Here is a 14,243-nt window from a genome sequence, read left to right on the forward strand (position 1 = left end):
CAGAGGGCACGTGGGCAATTGATTTCATGCCAGGCCAGTGGAGCTTTCCCCCAAGGGTGAGTGGAGACCTCTTCGTTGCCACCATGGGAAATATCTAGTCCAGTGGCAGTAAGGCAGAGAAAGGCCAAAGAGAAGGCTGTTGCCATACAGGCCCTTGACTGCTCTGGGGGCGGTCCACGGACTTCTCCAAAGATGGATTTCACCTTCGGATGCCTCCTGGGTTGCTTGAAATGGTTTTGAAAGCCATCGCAGGTTCAAAGAACTGTTTTACTCGGGGTCCCTTCATTTATTTTGTCCTACAGTGCTCAGCGAGGCAGTCCAAAACCCATCTTGGACTTGTCCCGAGTGAAGGAAGGGCAGGGCCTCCCCCAGGGTGGCACCAAGACTGAGTGCCATTTGCGTAACTCCTTCCTTGTAGGGCCAGTGGCTGCTTGGCAATTCCAGCTGGCATTTAACCCAGGATCGGTCATTCTGTTAAAATACTTTGCTTTAATCCCCCCACCTCCCAGGCTGTAACTGCTGCCACTCCTCCTTTTAATCCTTGACTGCCTTTTACTGCTGCCACTCTTTCCATTTATTGTTGGATATTTGAACAAGAAAGGGGACTATAAGGAAGTGGGGTTGTAAGGACACCCAGAACCTAATAATCAAAGCTTGCTCGGTTACCCCCTTCTCTGGGTTTGTCCGGCACGCTCAAACCCCAAACTAACCACGCCGGCGTGCAAGGCGGGCTACTCTCTGTGTCGGCGAAGCTTCCCGTCTGCACCGACCGGTCGCCCAAGCCCGACACTCGTTCCGATCCGCTCCGGGCGGAGCGTCGCCTCTCAGGGCAGGGATGCAGGAAGTGACTGACTGGCACGGGGCGACTCCGGAGTAAACGGGGCCAGAGCGCTCGTTTCAGCTCTTTCCGGTTTGCCCTCCTGCCAGGAACGCGAACGGACTTTCCGCGCTGAGCGCGTCTTGGCGGAGAAGGGGGCGCGTTTCTCCCCCGCTGCGGAGGGAGAAGCCAATCCGAAGGAAAACCGGGGCGGGGGACGGTGCCGACCCCTGACGTCCCCGCTCCCAAGGCACCGCGCTTGGGGGCCCCCAGCGGCCTCCCCCGGCGCCCTTCGGTCCCCCGAGCGAGGAAGCAGCCGCCCGGCGGGCAGCGGAACGCCAGGAGACAAGACGGCGGGCGGCGGCTCCCTTCCGCCCAGCGCCGGCCGAGCCGCGGGCTCCGCCTTGCTCGCCCGCCCCCGGAGCGCCTCCAGCGGAGCGCTGCACCTTGGCGAGTCGCATCACGTGCGGCGGCGGCGGCGGCTCGATTAGCCATTAACCGGAGCGGAGTCGGTTCCGGCGGCGGACGGGGGCGTCCTCCCTGCCGGAGCCCGGCTTCCCTCTCTCCCTCCTGTGGCCGCAGAGGCGAGCAGCGGGGCCGGCTCTCTCCCCCCTGCTCTCTCTCTCTCCCCCCCTTCCTCCTCCTCCTCCTCCTCCTCCCCCCGGCTTGCCCCCTCCCCTTCCCCTTATCAGCAATTCAGATCACATGCAAATTCCTCCCCCCGCCTCCGCCGGAGCCCTTTTCTGCCTCTGGCGAAGGAGGCGGCCAGCCTGCGCCGGGAAGGGACGGGAGCTCTCGGCCGGCGCCTCCGCGGGGCCGGCAACGCCACATCCCTCCGTCTCCTTTCTCCGCCCCCCGCGCTCGCTCGCTCTCCCTCCCGCGCGCCTCGCAACTCAGGATCGCCGCGGGGGGAGGCGCGCAAGCCAGCAGGGGAAGGCTCGCCCGCCCGGCCGCGTCGGGACGCGGGCAAACTCCGGCTTCCTCGCGCGCGGCCGCTCCCGGGCTTCCCCCTCCGCAGCCGGGTCTTTTGTGCCGCGATGCGGTGGGGAAAGGGCTCCCCCGGCTCGCTGCTCTCGCTGCTGCTCCTGCTGGCATCGTGGCCGGCCCGTTGCAACGGAAGCTGTCCGGAGAAGGAGCTGGAGCGGCGGGAGGAAGAAGCCAACGTCGTCCTCACCGGGACGGTAGAGGAAATCCTCAACGTCGATCCGGTGCACCAGACCTACTCGTGCAAGGTAATTCGGGGCAGCGGCCGCGGGCGATGGGGGAGGAAGCTGCCTAGATCCCGTGGGTCCGTGCGCGCGCACAGCTCCCTACGCACGCGCACACCCTCGGTGGGAAATCGGCGGGTGCGGGGGGGTTCCCTCCGTCCGAACTTTACCCGCTGGGGAAGAAGATAAAAGGGCCACTGCGCGGCCCCACTTGTTGCTTTCCGGCCCCCCCGTCCCTGGTTAGGAAAAAAGACGCGTCAACAGTGCGCTGGGTTCCTCTGGTTTTTCTCGGCCAAGGTCTCTGGTGCGCCGAGGATGTCAGGACTTTTGCAGGACCAGACTAGTTGGGAGGAAGCCCTTCCTTTTCTCCGAGTCGGAGCTCCCCCCGCCCCCTTCTTCCCTCACAGGGGCTTCTTTCCTGGTTGGTGTGGAAGTGGCCAGCAGCTGGTTCTGCATCCAGGACTGAAGAATGAATTAAACCGCTTTCAGACTGAGTTCTCCAACAAGCAGGGAGTGAACCCCCCCCCCCCCCCCGTTTCTGTGTCAGTGCCTTTGGGCCCGGAGGAGCAGCCTGGCATTTTAAATAACTGCAGCGGGAAGACTGTCCCCATTCTGTCTTAGCTCTGGCTTCTAATAAAGTCTGCCTTGGACCCTTCGCCATTTTTTTCAAAATCAAAAGCATCTCTCTCCACCCATGTGCCAGCAGGACGTTTTCAAGGAAAGTTTGGGAACAAAATTCCACCTTGTTTTTCAAGGTACACGTAAAGGTACATTTTAGGCACTTTTTCAAAAAGTTTTCTTGTAAATGCACAGCCACAAAAAAGCAGGAAGGGCCTTGCTGGAGAACCAGGCACTTGATCCCCTTTTTCTTTATTCCAGAAGAGTTGAGTCAGATTGTTAATCCTTCAGTCAGCTTCTGTGGGTGAAAAGCAGATAGAAATGGATGGATAAACACCCTCCCTAACATATAATCTGCCTGGGAATAAGTCTAATTAAAACAGAAAAACATCACTTCCAGGCTGAACTCTCCGCTGATGATGACAACCAAGCCTTGGTTTACACATGATGCTAAACCATGGTGTGTTTTGACTCTGATTTTAATAAACCAGGTTTGCAGGCTGAGTTATAAACCATGCATGGCTGGGGGGGCCCAGCAGCATGTGGAAGAACTTCGGTTGCACAATGGAGCGGTCTCCTCTGTGAGTAGTCCCCGGTGGCCACAGACAGGGACCACTGTTCTTCCTTAACGTGGACACCTGGCAGGTTAGAGGGATGCAAGCTTTTTGGTTCACCTGCATGAAGTTTCTGGTCACCTCTGTCAAATAATTAAATGTCCTCGTCTTTCCATAATTTTTCCCGCAGCCATCACTGTAGACGTTCAGGGAACGCACATGATTGATGAGATAAGAGCTCAGCTCGCGAGTGCAGAAATACCGTTATTTCTTGCAGGGTTCAGAATCCTGTGCAACCTGGTTTTTGAGCCCACTGGGGGATCTCTGCATGCAAGGCAAGCTTTTTCCACGTTATGTAGAAGATATTTACCTCTGGCATCTAAAGCTTATTCCCTGTCATTGCATGACAGACCTTCTTAGATATTACATGATGGAAGAGGAACCCTTTGACGTTCTTGGAGAAACAGGAGCTGCTTTCCCTAGAAGAGTAGGGTGCAGGACAGACCCATGCAGGGGCACAAGAGATGGACTTATAATTCAGAATAATTCTGAAGCCCTGTGGAAAGGAACTGAGCAATTTACAGGGATTTGCTGCAGGGATAGGGCAGAACTAAATGATCCAAAAGGGGATGGTTAAGAAAAGGGGTAGAACAGTAAATCATACAGAGAAACTAGGCAGCTCCATGAAGGTGCTCTGGACTCAGCCAGAGCATTTAATCCAGAATTTCTCCCGATCCATCATTTGTGAACTACTGTGCTCCCAGATGTGAGTGTTCAAGGGAGTTCAGCTGGAATTCAGTGGCCAGCCTCACTCTTGGTGGTATTTTCACCTTCGCTAAACGGAATTGCTGAATTAACCATCTTTTCTGCTTAAAGCTGCCGTGATTTGCTGTATCTTCAGATGCACCGCTAACTTCCCGCAAATCTTTTTTATCTCCATTTATTGCCAGCCAAATTTAAGATTGGCTTGCGCTCACAAATGCCTATTTGATTATAGGTGCTTTTAAAAACTTTTTTTTTAATGTTTGAACAGGATTCCATTTTTAAGACAAGAACATATGCTTCTCATTGGGTTTGAATTCTGGTGCATAATTACGTATTTTTAGACAGCAAGTAAAGAAAGGCTATTGCTTGAAAAGTCTTTGAAAAATTGCTGCTGAGGGAATCCAGCCTCAAACATCTGTACTGGAGCAAGCTGTTTTTACACATTCCGGTTGGAAAAGTTTCAAAGCCACCCCTTGGAAGAGAGCCTCTAGTTGAAAATAGTAGCTGTCTATTGTTTGACTCTAAAACCACCTTCTAGCTACAGATTTTTTTTCTTCCTCTGCTAAACCTTGCTGATTTTAAAACCAACCAACCAACCAAACTGAAGTGCCAGCTTTGCATAGTTGTTGGTATTTTCCAATCCTGTATTGCAACACTGGTCAAGACAGTATTCTCTAAAAGACTTCTGCAGTACTGCTTGTCTCCAGAGAGCGAGGGAGAAAACTTGATACTGAGAGAAGATTAAGCTGCTAATCTGTTAACCAAGATCTGGTAAGCTGTAATTGGATGGGTTGCGCATCCCATCCAATTACAGCTATAAACCGTGGCTTATAAACCAGCCTAAATCAATCAAGACATATGAAGGCTAGGCGCAACACGCGAACCCTGTTGGCCAGAAAATGCCTTCAGGTATATTCTTTTCATGCTGCAATATGTACTGGAACGTTTAATATTTCTGGCCTGTATTTGACAAATCTCTTTTGCTGTTCACTTGGCTGCTGAATGCCATAACAGATACCTTCACAATGCAGCTCTCCAATGGTTCATGTCTGATCTTGAAGCACATTTTGTGATCCTGTATTTATTTTATTCCTCGTGCCAAGGGAATTAGCGTTGCATAGAATTTTGTGGGGGTACAACTCGCCCTTCAGTCCTCTTTTCTCCTTGTTTAGAAGGACATACTTGCTATGGCAGAACCCGTTCCTGCATGAAAGCGGTCTCTGGTTTGATTCACCTACAGAGCTAAACTATAATGTGATCAGCTTTGGCTTCGGGGGCTGCGTGACTCCAACGAGAGAGGCAATATTCCCAGTGGAAGTAGACCTGGGAAAATTCTGGATTCAATTTCCTGCCTCTGACTTGAGCCTTTCCTCTGTTGCAACCCCCCTGTAAATTATCTTTCTCAATACATTGCTTCGGAATCACCCACCAGCCTACCTCATGGGGCTGTTGTAAGGATCCATTGGCAAATCCATTTAAGGCATTGCAAAGGACAGGCGTGAGTGAAAGACCTGTAACTTTGGGGCTGATCTTAGATTGACCTGAAACTTCAACTTTGCCCCCAAATATGTGGGGTGCCACAAGCTGCTCTTATCTAACTGCGCTTGTTAAATCCTAACACCCATTCCCCAGGCCGAAGCCTTCGGTAGACCCCAAGATAAGGAAATGCAGCTGATGAAAGAAATCTAATGCTGTCTAAACAGTGGCAGTTTGCTTCCAGCCATTAACTTCCCAGACAACTGATTAACTATTGAGGGGCAAAACAAGAGGAAGAAAGGTTAGGAGTTGAGGGATGGAGACAGGCTAATCTTGTCTCCCTTGGCTGTTCCTGGAAATTGTGCTTTGCTGCTTTTGAGCTAGGTTTGATCCTCTGAGTTAGGAGCTGAAAAAGCTGAGCCAACAAGGCTCAGAAGGTGGATGGGTAGTTTTTAAGGTTTTTGGATGGCTGGCTGGGAGAGCTGGGTGTGTCAGTTACCGAACAGTATTCTTTGCTCATTTTATTCCAGACACACAGGAAGCTGTGCCCAACACTCGCTTCATTTCATGGAAGCCTAGAATTGCAGAGTTGGGAGCCCACAAGGATGATCTAGTCCAACCCTTGGCGGTGTGCAGGAAGATCAGTTAAATTATCTGTGAGTGGCGGCCCGTCCTGGCTAGTGACGGAGTTAGCTGTTTTAAAATCTTTTCCAGCCCTCTTTGGGAATTTGGAAGCTAATGAGGGCCTTTAGAATATAGAAATGATATTGTAGGAGCTCTTCAAAATGGTTTCCGTGGGAGAGGGGCTTGGTTTAGTTTGAAAAGGGCCGCTACAGAGGCCGTGGCCACCGGTATCCAGCAAGCAGAAAGTCCCCGGTTGGAGGAGATGGGCGGTGATATAAATTTAAATAATAAATAAATAAATAAACGTCAGCAGTTGTTCCCCCTCTGTCCCTACGCTGCTTCCTTCTGCCCCAGCTCTCCTTGGGCCTTTTGTTTGGCAAGTAGGATGGAAGCCAGACACCATCTTTATCTTCTAGGAATTCCCCTGAGCGCAAAAGCCTCCTTGTCAGCAAGAGGGGATGTTAGAAGTTAGTTTTTCACTTCGCAGCATGCCAGCCTCCCGCTTGATATTGTAAAAAATGAAAATAAAATTTAAAAAAAAACCCAAAACTGACAACCCAAAGAAAAAGGCAGTCTGTTTTGACTGGCCGAGGCCCTCCAAGGTTTCTGCAAGAAGTTTTTCTGAAATCAGAAGGGCAAGATCACCGATGACATTTGCATGCTTGGATCAGAAGGGTTTTCAGTCCCTGAATTTTCAGTCAGTTTTCAATTGAATCCAACTCAGTTTTTAGTGGAATCTTCAGTTACAAGGATTGTCAATCCCGGAAAAGGCAATTTCATCACTTCAGAGACCTCCCCATACAAATCCAACCCCTGCAGTTCGTAAACCTCAATTCGATGCCTCGGGATGTTGCGTGAACCCTCCGGTTGGTTGTGGCTTATTTGACAAACTGTGTTTGAACAGTTTAAAATAGATCAACTTCTCTGGGAATTCTGTGGTTTCTGCCTCAGTGTTCTGGGAAGTTGCTTTGTATCGGGAGGTGGGTTTTGTGATGTTTTATTGTCCTGGATAGTTCTGCACCCTCCCCCCCTCCCCAGGGTCCGAGCAGCATAAAAATGTGGCAATTAAATAAATAAAACATTGCAAAGTCCGAAGCCCTGTAGATGGTGATGCGAGTAAATCTGCACAGGCTTTCATTAGGAAAGTCCATCTTTGAAAGGCTGCCCCCCCCCTTTTTTTTTAAATGGGAGACAGCTCCAATTAACCCCACAGGGTTCTTAATGGGTAATTTGCCACCAAAGTGATTGGCCATTCCTCTCAATGTTCCCTGCTGCAATGTCATTTCGGCTATTTCTTAAAAGCATTTTTCCACCCCTTGCAGCGCACTGTCTTTCCCTGTCTTATAAATCTCTCTGAAAGGCATCCTTGTTGCCAGTATCTCCCTTGCTCAGACTTGATCCTCTTAGGAATCTTCCTTCCCACTTTTTCAAAAAAAAGAAATCCTCCGTGTGCCCATAAGGAAACTCTCAAGGGGCTTAGCGCAGCTCATCTTAATTGCCCCAGCCCCGGGTGGCGGTGGTGGTGGTTTTAACTCTCCTGAGCAGGCTGCTCAGTTATTCTCCCCAGCCAGCCCAAGAATATCTCTGGAAGCCTTTAGTCCTTGGGCTGATCCTGGCAGCATATTCATAACCTCAAGGCAAAAATGATGGCTCACCTAGATTGCAGGCCTTAAGGTAGCTCAGAGCTGAGTTTTGGGGTTGGTTGAATCAGCAGCAAGCCTTGCTGCTGCATTCGTTGGTTATTTTAAAATTCACTTACTTCTCCAAAAAGGTCTCAGTGGCACAGATGCCTCCCCTGCCCCCTGTTTTTATCCTCAAAACTGCCCCATGCGGTAGACTAGACCGAGGAAGGCTAAATGAGCTGAGCTTACTTATTAAATATTGTGGCTGAAAGCCTCAATAGCTTACTATTGATCCTGAAAAGGTCATTTTATTTAGTGTTCATGTAACCGTATTTTATATGTAGGTCTTACTGTTCTGTGTTTTGTATTCTGAGCAGCCAGCCACGTATTTTGCATGCTTGCTAAAGGGTTATACAATCTGTGTTTCTGAGGGCGATGGGATTTGTAGTCACAAGCACACCTTAAGGGTGCTACATGAAGGAAGCCGTGGATGCGTTTGGGTTGGGTGATAGATATTCTTTAAATTCCCGGACACATATGCCTCCCTTGTTAAAGGGGGATGATTTGGTGGTTGTGGTGTGTGTTTAAATAATAATAATAATAATAATAATAATAATAATAATAATGATAATAATATAGTCAATATGTTTGATAAAATGTTCCAATCCAATCGCTAAAATCTCTGCTCTTTGTAGGTTGCTCTTATCTACGCACTTAGACATTGCCTTTACCCCATCTTTCAAACTTCTAACTATTTTGAATGAACTACATTTTACAAACTGGGGTGGGTCAACATGTCTCAGCATTCCTTCCTTTGCCATTCAGTCACCATTTGCATTTAAATTTTGGGGGCGGCGGGGGGGGGGGGAGTCTCTTTCCAGATATGCATGGAGGAACAGGTGGGGAAGAGGCCAACTTGTCAGACTGGGTTTTCCCCCTGTGGCCCCAACCTTGGCATAAAAATCTGCTTACAGGTTTACAGGCATTTTCTCCATCAGGCTACACATCCTGGGCCTTTCCAATTCCTTGTCTTCCCTCGTTCTGCAAAGAAGTTAGGTGGGGCTATTTGTGTGCTTCTGGGTTATTGGTTCCCGCCCCCCCCCCCACGTTCCTGCTGTGACTTGAATCTGGAGCAAAGTGTAGGCAGCCGGTGCCAGGGCTTTTCCCTCCTGGAGCAGTTTTTCAACTGGTGTGGCTCCTGTTCACTCCGGTGTCAGATGGCCCCTGTTAATGCGGGCTTTGTTAGGGCCATTTCTTCTGTTTTCCTTCCTGGAGACGGCCGTGGTCTTCCTAGATAGAGCAGTGCCAGCCTCTGCCAGGACAAATTTAAGGAATGTCTAGTATTTGCCTTCTGATACTCAGCATTGTTTGTCTGCTCCTCACCTCTCTGCGCAAGGGGGTCAGCCGCCATGCGGAAGTATTCTGGGTATGGCAAGGGGAGCTGAGTTGCAATCTGCAAATGCTCCTCTTTCTGCAGTGGGTGCCACTGTCTGTAGAAAATGCAGCATTCACGCTCTGAAAGTGGGAACTTCAGTGAGAATATTGAGGAACAGGGCTTCAAACCAGGCATTGGCTTTCGTCCTGAACACAGGAAACCAAACCTGTGCAGGGTGTTTTATGCACTCGATTGATCAATGCACTACTTCCAAAAAATAAAATAAAAATCTCTTTGCTAATAATTTTGTTTGTTTGTCTGTTTGTTTTCACCTGGCCCACAGATTGAACTGGGTTTTTTATTATTATTATTTTTTTTTTTATAGAGCCAGAATGCACTGCTAGGAACTTCTTTGGGTCCCCTCTCAGCCAGTGGGGGGAAAGTATCCTTCTGAACAGCCCGTTTCCCATTGGCAGGAATGCAGTTTTGCCTCTTCACTTAGCCTTCACCACGAGGATTTGCCTGGCCCACCTAAAAGGCCATGCTGGCTGTGGCTGATGGGAGTTGTGGTCCAACTCATCCAGAAGGTGCCAGATTGGGGAAGAGCTGTGCTAGGTAACCTCCAAACGATTTCCCAAACCATTTGTGGAGGCCTGGCTCCTTGCTCCACACGTAATTCGGTGGTGGTGTTTTAATTCCGCCCCTAGTCGATATAATCCTCCATCTCATTTCTTTGTTTTTTTAAAAAAATCATTTCGTTCGGACTTCATTACGCGCAACGTTGCCCTCACCTCTTCACGTGGCTTGGTTTTGTGTTACTTCTTTATATTGGTCCCTGCCTCCTCTTGCTGGCTTTCTTTTGCTTGACTTCGTGGTGTTTGCTGTGATTGTTGTATTTTATCCTTTTAATTTACCTGGGTGCAGAGAATTTTGGGTGTCTGCAGGGGAAGAAGAGTGTAGAAGAAGGTAATTGCCTGCTGAAGCTTCACATATATGAAGGTGTGGATTCTAATCGAAGAGGAGATGGGCTATAATAAAAAAAAAAGTGGCTTTTATGATGCTGCTAGAGTTTTGGGGTTGCAGTGCTGCTGTTGATTACGTGCCGTCAAGTTGTGGTCAATTCCTGGCGACCACACGGAGCAGAGGAACAGTAACGTCTGATTGAGGGGTTGAGCTAGGTCAGTGGTTCTCCAGCATTTTGGTCTCAGGACCCCTTTACATTCTTAAAAACGACCGAGGACCGCAAGGAGCTTTGGTTTATGTGGGTTGTATCTGTCGATACGTATTAGAAATCAAAACTGAGAAATGTTAAAATATTGGTTGGCTGGTTTGTTTGACTTCACGGACCCCCTGAAACTTTGCGAATTGCTGGACTGGGCAATGTCCAGTGTCCCTTCCAGCCCTATGATTCCATGGTCCACCTGGCTCTTCTTCATTCACAACAATGATGTGGCCACTTGAGCATCTGGAAGCACAGGTTGTCCACCTGCTTGCTAAGTGCAGCCGTCCTATCAGTCTCCCTGCCCTTTCTGAAGCAGAAAATGTTGCAGAGCTGGCTGGTTCCAGCAAGTTAGTTGGGATGGCTGTCTCATGTCAGCAAGGCTGTCTTGGGATTATTGCCTCTAGGGTTCAAATTTCGCCTTGGATCGAGCGTCTTGGTGCTTCTTTTCCCCCCTCCCCTTTGGAATGCAGAATTTTGGGGATCCCCCTCTTTGAGCGCCTCTGGGATCGTGTTCACGCAACACTTGACTTGGTTGAAAGGACATCCACCTTCGTTGCTGTGTCATGGCGTGCCCCTGGTCCCCTTGGTGAAGCAGTGTCACCCGGTGGGTCCAGGAAGGGTGACTTCTCTGCTGTGGTCCCTGCCTTGTGGAACACCCCACCCCCCAGAGATTTGGATGGCCCCAACCCTGTTGGCCTTTTGGAAGGTGTGAAAACTGGCTTTCTCCTTAGGCACTGGGGTCAAGATATTAGTGGAACGCCTGTGTTCGTTACGTGGCCTGGCAGATTTTTATACAGGTATCAACTTGGTTTTTTAATGGATTCTGTTTCCATCTTTTGTGCGTGCCCAAGAGTCTACTGGTTAGAGGGGTGGTTCTCTACCTTCGTCTAATAAATATATGAAATTAGCTCCATTTTCCAACGGTGTAGTTAACGGCCTGGATCAGAACGCTGGCCGAAAGTGACTTGAGCGTTGAAAAAATAATCTCAGTGTTCTTTCTAATGTCGTCTTCTTTAATTTCTCCTCCAGGTGAGGGTTTGGAGATATCTGAAAGGGAAAGAGGTGGTGACGCATGAGGTCCTCTTGGATGGTGGGAACAAGGTGATGATTGGGGGTTTTGGGGACCCCCTAATCTGCGACAACCAGGTCTCCACAGGGGACACCCGGATTTTCTTTGTTAATCCTGCCCCGCACTACATGTGGCCTGCTCACAAGAATGAACTGATGCTCAACTCCAGCCTCATGCGGATTACTTTGCGCAACCTGGAAGAGGTAGAACACTGCGTCGAAGGTAAGTCCTAGGCTCAGAATTTGGGTTGCAATGTTGGCTTGTTTTTATCATTTTACCCTGCTCTTATTAATCATGGGAAGTGCCCAAGATCACATCGGGCAACCAGGAATTCCTAGCAATTAGGCCCAATCCCTTGGACCACCCTTCTGTCATGAGTACTGATGGTGAGCAGGAGAGGGCCCCTGTCCAGGGGGGAAAACGCATGTGTAGTTTAGAGACTTTGAGCTGTCATTCAAAGAGACACAGAACAGACCCGCCTTGACTTTTGGGGGTTTATCTGTCTGGGTTTTCCCACGCTCCTTCAGTTTGGTAGGATTTTCTGTCTACTATAGCAATAATAAAGCACTTCCTTGTCTTGGCATGGTTCTTGCTTAGTTTGGACACCTTTTGAGAATTTATGGGAAATTTCCTGTGTTATAATCATAAGGACTAGAACCCTTAAAAAAAAAAAGCTGAGATATTCAGACAGCAGGCAAAGATATATTCCATTGTGTGTTTTTGCTTTCCTGCAATTTATTTATTTACTTGTCAAACTTAGCAGGCCACCCAACTCCATAAAGTTTCTGGGTGGCATACAGTATTACAAACCGCGAGAACGATAAAAACAAAGAAAAGAATGATGTACGACCAGAAGGGAAAACATGCAAACTGACATATAAAATCCTATAAGGAGCTTGCCACCCATCCTAGCCCAAGATTTGGGGAAGCAGCCAGGTTTCCAAATACTTTTTAGACACCGTCAGGGTAGATCTCTGGAAGCGGCTCTGGGCTTTTGTGCATCTTGACCGACATGGTGCGTGTCCCATTCATAAGAACTGTGTGCCTACTTAAGTGTGTGTGTTTAACCGCTCCAAACCCCAAAGGAAGCTCCTTAAGCATTCTAAAACTGGAATGTGTTCAGAATTACACATTCCAGGCTTGATTGCCTCTAGCTTTTCTCTGTATTTGCTTTCCAACCTGTGATTATTTAAAACCCCCCCACCAAACTGCAATATGTATATGCTCTCTGCCATGCCATGCTGTGCATTTGTTGCTGATTATCCCTTGTTTAGAGCACTCTTAGGGCAAATAATGTGTTCCATAAGTTCTGTTTGAAAATCAGCTTGTATTGTTTTAGCTTCTTTGCAACCTGGCAGACGTGGCCGGGACATAGATTCCACACCAAGACCTAGCTCAGGGTTAATATATAAAATATATGTAACACACAAACCAAATGGTACGCGGTGCGTTCCTCCATGTAGCAGGTGAGCAAATATTAAGACAACTTCTGGAATCCTGCTGGAGCAGCAATAAACTTTCCCACCAGTCTTGTCATCCTGTGAGTGGCTTTCTGAGCAAAACACAGAAAAAAGCCCTAGAGACTTCATATGTTTGGCCTCTGCACCTTTCCAACCAAGGGACCAAGTGCAGATTAGCTTTGGCAACAGGGAAACCATGTTCTGGAGGAGGATTGGGGGTAGAGGAGAGAATAGGGACATATTAAGGATTGTCCCCAGTCCCCAAAATGTTGCCCATTTCTGTGGTTTTTATATCCCTGGGAATAAATCCCATTGAGCTCTGTGGAATTTTCTTTGGGGAAAAGATTAAGTGCCTAGAAGACACCTTTTAAGTTTCACTCAATTTCCCTTGGATTCCTAGAAAGTGTTTTGCTTTATTGGGTACATTTTTTAAAAAATAAGTCAGTGCCACCGTTGTCTGATCTGTAACATTGACCTGCTTTGTTTTGTTGATATGTGTCTCCTGCAGTGTATATTTATCCTGAAGAGCAATGTAAAAAACAAAACAAAAGACACAAAACCAAACTCTAAAGCAGAATAATAACCAGCTGTATTTTAAAGAATGCCTTTTGCAATCACACCGGTGTTTTGTATATAGGTAGAACATTAAGGGGAATGAGGTAGTCTCCAAGTAAGTACTTTCTTTTCATCAGGCTTAATAAAGAGGCACAGGGCTAAATTTCAGTGTAATTTTGTATAGGTTGGGGCGGGTGGGAAGGAGGACGGTATTTTCGCCTAGTTTCCTCCCAGGAAAAGAAATATAATCTCTACAAAATTGAGTATTTAAAGTGCAATAGAATCTTGATTTAGAATCTTGCAAACATTTCTTGTCTTTTAGGCAGGTACTACAAGTGAGAAGTTGACAGTTTTCCACTGGAAAGCTGGTGCAGTGACGTGGCTAAAAAAAGTCTAATTTCCTAAGCTGATGTACGTTCGTACAGAAAGCATTCAGGGCTGGATCCTGGCAAACTGAGGGATTGGCTCTGATGATGCAAAATATGCACAAATCTTCTGTTTTGTCACAATAAGTCAAGGAATCTTCAATGTACTTTAGGTTCACAACTCACACCTGAATCAGGGTTTGTTTTAACTATAGTCAGAACAAGCTAGAATGGCCTGATTTACACACAATTCTGGGTCAAAGCTATGATTTTCAATCACAGTTGCTGGCATCACAGGTCGGTCTGTTTATTTTATTAGGCTTGTCAGCTGCTCCCATCTTGATATTATGACTCCCTGCACTATGTGGGCCCACCCAGTTTCCTTAGACCCAAACTGTGAAACAAGGTTTGCTGAGTTTGGAACCCATCAGAATCTTAAACCAATTTCTGTGCTTAGTTTGAAGTTTCAAACTAAGAAACGTCAAGATCTTGGCTTGTTATGAACCAGGAAAC

General features: G+C 48.0%; 1 protein-coding gene across 1 annotated transcript in view; it reads left to right on the plus strand.

Moving 5' to 3' along the window:
* Positions 1 to 1,254: 1,254 nt before the first annotated feature.
* The window catches only part of AGRN (agrin), a 156,929-nt gene continuing 143,940 nt past the window's right edge, over positions 1,255 to 14,243 (plus strand). Inside the window, exons 1-2 of the mRNA XM_063317556.1 lie at positions 1,255 to 2,049; positions 11,311 to 11,572. Coding sequence (XP_063173626.1) covers positions 1,855 to 2,049; positions 11,311 to 11,572 — 457 coding nt within the window. The 5' untranslated portion in view covers positions 1,255 to 1,854. The remainder of the gene's footprint in view (positions 2,050 to 11,310; positions 11,573 to 14,243) is intronic.

Source organism: Candoia aspera, chromosome 18, assembly GCF_035149785.1.
Source record: "Candoia aspera isolate rCanAsp1 chromosome 18, rCanAsp1.hap2, whole genome shotgun sequence".
In the NCBI taxonomy this organism is placed as follows: Eukaryota; Metazoa; Chordata; class Lepidosauria; order Squamata; family Boidae; genus Candoia; species Candoia aspera.